At 39.4% G+C, this 6,817-nt stretch overlaps 1 protein-coding gene across 1 annotated transcript in view; it reads left to right on the top strand.

Moving 5' to 3' along the window:
* The window catches only part of IQCA1 (IQ motif containing with AAA domain 1), a 175,459-nt gene extending 170,641 nt beyond the window's left edge, over nt 1-4,818 (top strand). The window contains exon 19 of the mRNA XM_024124784.3: nt 4,483-4,818. Coding sequence (XP_023980552.1) covers nt 4,483-4,611 — 129 coding nt within the window. The 3' untranslated portion in view covers nt 4,612-4,818. The remainder of the gene's footprint in view (nt 1-4,482) is intronic.
* Nucleotides 4,819-6,817: the final 1,999 nt, after the last annotated feature.

The following is a 6,817-nucleotide window of genomic DNA, read 5'->3' as shown; positions in this document are numbered from 1 at the left end:
TAATCTCTCATGATCCTTTGTATTTCTGCAGTGTCAGTTGTTACTTCTTTTTCATTTCTAATTCTACTGATGTGAGTCTTCTCCCTTTTTTTCTTGATGAGTCTGGCTAATGGTTTATCAATTTTGTTTATCTTCTCAAAAAACCAGCTTTTAGTTTTATTGATCTTTGCTATTGTTTCCTTCATTTCTCTTTCATTTATTTCTGATCTGATCTTTATGATTTCTTTCCTTCTGCTAACTTTGCAGGGTTTTTGTTCTTCCTTCTCTAATTACTTTAGGTGTAAGGTTCGGATGTTTCTTTGAGATGTTTTTTGTTTCTTGAGGTAGGTTTTGTATTGCTATAAACTTCCCTCTTAGAACTGCTTTTGCTGCATCCCATAGGTTTTGGGTCGTCATGTTTTCATTGTCATTTGTTTCTGGGTATTTTTTTATTTCCTCTTTGATTTCTTCAGTGATCTCTTGCTTATTTAGTAGAGTATTGTTTAGCCTCTATGTGCTTGTATTTTTACAGATTTTTTTCCTGGAATTGATGTCTAGCCTCATAGCATTGTGGTTGGAAAAGATACTTGATACGATTTCAATTTTCTTAAACTTACCAAGGCTTGATTTGTGACCCAACATATGATCTGTCCTGGAGAATGTTCCATGAGCACTTGAGAAGAAAGTGTATCCTGTTGTTTTCAGATGGAGTGTCCTATAAATATCAATTAAGTCCATCTTGTTTAATGTATCATTTAAAGCTTGTGTTTCCTTATTTATTTTCATTTTGGATAATCTGTCAATTGGTGAAAGTGGGGTGTTAAAGTCCCCTACTATGATTGTGTTACTGTTCATTTCCCCTTTTATGTCTGTTAGCATTTGCCTTATGTATTGAGGTGCTCCTATGTTGGGTGCATAAATGTTTACAGTTGTTATATCTTCTTCTTGACAGATCCCTTGATCATTATGTAGTGTCCTTCTTTGTCTCTTATAATAGTCTTTATTTCTCCTATCCCCATTTTCTTAATTGTTTTGGGTTTGTTATTGTAGGTCTTCTTCTCTTGTGTTTCCTGCCAAGAGAAGTTCCTTTAGCATTTGTTGTACAGCTGAATTTGGTGGTGCTGAATTCTCTTAGTTTTTGCTTGTCTGTAAAGGTTTTAATTTCTCCATTGAATCTGAGATTCAATGAGAGCCTTGCTGGGTAGAGTAATCTTGGTTGTAGGATTTTCCCTTTCATCTCTTTAAATATGTCCTGCCACTCCCTTCTGGCTTGCAGAGTTTCTGCTGACCCCACATCCATTTCTGCTTCCTGTCATAACTCCAGGACTTGGCACAGCACCTGGTCCCACCTAGATGTTCAGTTAACTTGTTTAGTGGCAAATGGATTGAGCAGATGGATAGAAGGAATGAAACTGTCACTCTGCCCAATAATGTGATTCCATGGCTGTAGTTGCTGGTAATCAGGTCTATCATTTTCACCCTGAGAAATTTCACCCAGCTGTGCTTCTGACAACATGTCAGACTAGGGTCTTGCGGATTCTCCAAACACATGTACCTGCACAATGGACATGATGGAGAAAACATTGAATGATAATGATGTAATGGTTATAATAGTGTTAGCTAACACTTATGACTACTTATGTGCCAGGCACCCTATTAACTCAGTTAGACCACACCATTTACCCTATTTTGCAGATGGGGAAACTGAGTTATAGTGAGGTGTAGTAGGCAGAATATTGGCTCCCCAAAGAGATCTACATCTGGGTCCCTGGAACCTGGGCCTATATTAGGTTAGATGGCAAAGGGGAATTAAGGTTTCAGATGGAATAAGTTTGCTAATCAGCTGACCTTAAGACAGATTACCCTGAATTATCCTTATGAGTCCAGTGTAATCATAAATGTTAGAAGATGGCACAAGAAGAGAAACCAGAGAGATGGCAGTGTGAGGAATCATTGAGGCTCCAGGTGGCACAACACTGCTAGCTCGAAGCTAGAGATGGGGCCACAAGCCAGGATAGCCGGTGGCCTCTGGAAACCACAAAAGACAAGGGGACAGATTCTCCCCTGGAGCTCCAGAAAGGAGCACAGCCTGCAGACACCTTGATTTTAGCCCCATGAGACCCATTTTGGACTTCTGATCTATAGAACTATAAGATAATAAGTGTTTTTTTAAGCCATGTGGTAATTTGCTGCAGCAACCAAAACAAACAAGCAAACAAACAAAAACCACAAGAGGCAAAATGACTTGTTCCAGGTCACACAACTTAAAAGGAGTAGAGCTAAAATTCACATCTCACTCCAAAGCCAATTTTATTGACCATATTCCATACCGTGCCTCAGTAAATTAGGAGTCCATCACCTTAAGTACTTGGCCACCTCACCTTATGCTGAAAGGTGAGTCAATGCTAAAAGAAGAATGAGAAAATCCCCAAGTGCCAGAAACAAAGATAAATCTCAAACACAGGGACAACCAGATGCCTGGCATGTAGCATAGAGAGAAATAAATGATAGAAAACAAAGATTAGGAGTTGTAGCAGATAAAATGACAAATCTGCTGCTTCTATGACTGGATCTTTGATATCCCAATATCACCAAGGAGCATTAGTTTCTAAACACCCTATAAGTCCTGGTTCTGGATGTAAGTTTAGAGAACCACGAGGGAGCAAGTGCAGTACTGCTAGGGAGGTAGGTATAATGAGAGACAGAGACCAAAACAAATCTGAAAATCAAAATTCCATAACATTTTAGGAAATCTAGTGTTATATACACTCTTCAAACAAAAAAGATTAAAAGACAATAGTTTAAACAAAAACATTTAGATTAATATGATTAAGATGTTCAAGAAAATTAATGAAGGCATAACTTCCATTAGAGATGCACACAAAGTTTTGAAACAAAGACAGGCAAAAATGGAATAAAAACAGATAATTATGAAAAATCACAAAAAGAAAGCTTTGAAATGAAAAATAAGGTAACTAACATAAAAAGCCAAAAAATAAAAGAGGTGTGAACTCTTTTCACAACTCTTTCAAAGCTCCCCCCAGAAGGTAACATAGAAAAATAAAAACATAAAACCTATAAACTGCAAGTAAGAACCTTTGAAGCCACTGACACCCAACTAATAGCAGTTCTAGAAGAAGAGAAGAAATGTCAGAGCAACAATTATTTGAAGAAATACTTGCTGAGAATTTTCCTTAATTAAAGACGTGACTTCTTAGGTTAAAAACAAACTCCACATGACCAGCAGAACACATGAAACAGATCTACACCTACATGCATTATTGTGAACCTAAGAAAAAGGCAACAAGCCAGTCTTAAGATACCAGATTACCTGCAAAGAAGCAATTGGGAGATCAGACGTCTCCTTGGCAAAAATAGACACCAGAAGAAAGTGAGAGTATATCTGCAAAGTGCTGAGGAAAAATAACTGTCTACCTAAAATTTGTATCCAGCTAAACTAACATCCAAGAGATCGGAAAAAATAAAGATACTTTAAGACACACAAAGACTGAGATAGTGTCCTACTCACACACTTCAGAGTGCAGTTTGGAAATATCAAATAAAATTGAAGATGCTCATGACCTACAACCAGGAATTCTATTTCTGTGTATATGCCCCAGAGAAGTTTTCTCATTTGTGTATAAGGAGATATAAAAATTGTGAATTTCTGGCTTCCCTGGTGGTGCAGTGGTTGAGAATCCGCCTGCCGATGCAGGGGACACGGGTTCGTGCCCCGGTCCGGGAAGATCCCACATGCCGCGGAGCGGCTGGGCCCGTGAGCCATGGCCGCTGGGCCTGCGCATCCGGAGCCTGTGCTCCGCAGCGGGAGAGGCCACAACAGTGAGAGGCCCGCGTACCGCAAAAAAAAAAAAAAAAAAAAAAAAAAAAAAATTTCAACACTGTTCATAATAACAAAATATTGGAAATGACCTATATGTCCATTAATGGGAGAATTGATAAATAAGTTGTAGCATAGTCATTTAATGAAATAATATAACCACAGAGCTTGTAAACCAAAGTGTTTCTCAGATTTCAAATATGTGAAAGTTGAGAAAAATGTCATCACAGGGCCAGTTGCAATCATTAAGTGCTTTGAGGTATTTTGGCTCCAGTATTTCTGCCATGTTTTTAACAGTATCCCTCAGTCCAGCTGCTGGTGGCCTTGTCTGAGCCATGGGGAGCCATTCACATTACCAAGAAAACCCACACCTTCGGGATAGAGCAAGCAAGCTTCCCAGGAAGTCAGGTGACTTAGCTGGTAAGGGTCGTTGGTTAGATCTGGCCAGTGATCCTCCTTAACTCCTTGAGATAGAAGTTTCAAATTGTATAGAAATACAGGTTGGTAAACCCACGTAGAAAGAATTTGTATTGAACATATATTAAATGCCCAACGTTTAATGGCTGCTTGCCCCCTTCTGTTCAGTGAGCTTTTCTTTATTTTTAAGGGCATACTAGTGAATTCACGTCATTTTGATATTTTCCTGAATGTCTGTTCGATTTCAGGACTGGTACGCCAAGACCCCTATGGGTAAAAAGCGAGCCTTGGCATTAACGGGAGATAACAAAGAAAATGAAAAGGACAAAGGAAAAGAGAAGGAGAAGACAGGGATAAAGGATAAAAAGAAAAAGTAATGCCTCTCCGAAGAGCCAGGGTTGGAGGTGGGCCCGACTCTCCAGGGAGGAGATTGACCATTGCCTGTCTGAAGACCCACACTGATGCCCTATGTCCACCAGCCCTGCCATCGCTCAGTTAGATCTTTGTAGGCTGACCACCAAGTTAGTTGTGCATAACAAGTGTTTCTAGAGCTTGTAATTATTTCTTAATCTATATAAAGTTTGTATACAAGCAAAACTCACTCTTCACACACTCCACAATCTATCCCAGTTGGACACTTCATCTCATCCGTACTAGTTGCTAAATTTAAATTTTGATAGTTAGACAATACTCTAATCTGACAACTAGTAAATTCAGTCAGTCATCGGTACTACTAGCTTTTATCAATAATCTGTATATTATCTTGCACATATTTTAATAAATTAATTCTTTGCTCTATTCATATATTCTATACAATGGAATAAAAACTTTTTCTTGGACTGACTCAGTAATTTGGTTGCTGGAGCTAAAAAAGATCTTTTAAATTAACGCTTTCAATCTTCTGACTTTGAAGATGGCGAAACTAAGGCCCAGCGTCACACAGCTAATATTTGGAACATTGGGACTAAGTCATTGCCTCTTAATTCCTGGGTTCCTGCTCTTGAGAAGCACTGGAGCACTGGCAGGCCAATGGCTAGATGAAAACTATGACCCAAAAATGGGGTAAAAATAGGAGAAGAGAAACTCTAAATAAAGAAGTAAGAAATTCTGAGAAAGAAAAAGATTAAAGAATAGGAAGGTGAGGGTCAAAAGATAAATTTCAATTTTGTAAGAATATGAAAGGTTACTTGGTGGCATATTGTAAGTAACCCGCTTCTAAATTGTGGTGAGAACACATCAAAGGAAGGAGACAAATTGAGGTGGGATAAATTTGCTGGAATTTAATTCAAAGTAACTATTGTGCAGTTTTTGGTTACACCACAGAAAGTTCTACAATCTCCTACTCTGTAGACCAAGCTAGATCTCCAGGCTTTCCTGGGATTTTCAGTGGGTTAGATCTTTAATGCCCAAAACTACCAGTGGTTCCCAGCTGTCTTCTGGCCACCAGCACATACCCCTCAGCCTGTGTCTGTACAGGACCTGAACACAAATTAGGACAGAAAGAGACGGCCCCCGGCCCCCGTGCTCTGCATGTGCTCTGTACAAACTGGAAAGCCATCCCTCAGTCTGTCCTCTTGAATAAACTCCACCTTCCTGGTGCCCCACCATAGATTTGCCTTCTCATACCAAAGGAACCCCAATTTCTGCAGACTGTCTGCCTGCCCTCCCCCTACCCACCCCAGACTGTGTCTGGTCAAGGCTCAAAGTGGCCTGAGAGGTGGGCAGACTCCCCATCCTAAGCTCAGAGAGCAGTGAAATGTTCGTCTCTCCAGGGTGGTCCATGGAGACCCTTTCTTTCACATGTCACGGGAGCAGACTCTTGGTTTTGACCCAAGATGAGAGCTCCAAGGCTCTAGGGTTTGGTGTTCATTGCAAAATAATGGGATCTGGATTGTAAAGCAATGAAAATCATGATTGTAAAGGAATTAGAGTTATGAAAATGTTAATGGTGGACAACGCCTTTTAACTTGGTCTGACTGTGATATCAAGCACACTTTTCAGAACTCATACAAACCTGTGTAGGTAAAGCTGACTAAACAATTACTAATTAATTTATAAAAAATGAAACAGACCCACAAACATAGAAAACAAACTTATGGTTACGAAAGGGGGAGGTGAGAGGATGTTAGGAGTTTGGGATTAACAGATACACACTACTATATATAAAACAGATAAACAGCAAGGACCTAGTGTGTAGCACAGGGAACTAACTGTATTCAAGATCTTGTAATAACCCATAATGGAAAAGAATATGAAAAAGAATATATATATATGAATCACTTCACTGTTCACCTGAAACTAACACAACATTGTAAATCAAGTATACTTCAATAGAAAATTAAAAAATAAAAAAATTTAAATGACCACATGTGGCTAGAGTGCCTGGCATATAGAAGAGTGCAGCTCTGGAGTAACTTTGAGTCTTAGAAATTGGTAAAGGTCGTCTAAATATCGTCCCTACGGGCTCACTCTCTCATGGCACACTCACACTGAGACGTGATCTCCACTGACCCCTCTGTTTTCTCCCAAACTGTGACTCCCTGCCCTTTCCAGTGCTAGGTTTTCACTCTGTTCCACGTGGCT

Source organism: Physeter macrocephalus, chromosome 2, assembly GCF_002837175.3.
Source record: "Physeter macrocephalus isolate SW-GA chromosome 2, ASM283717v5, whole genome shotgun sequence".
NCBI classification, from domain to species: domain Eukaryota; kingdom Metazoa; phylum Chordata; class Mammalia; order Artiodactyla; family Physeteridae; genus Physeter; species Physeter macrocephalus.
This window is presented reverse-complemented; position numbering and strand designations above follow the sequence as displayed.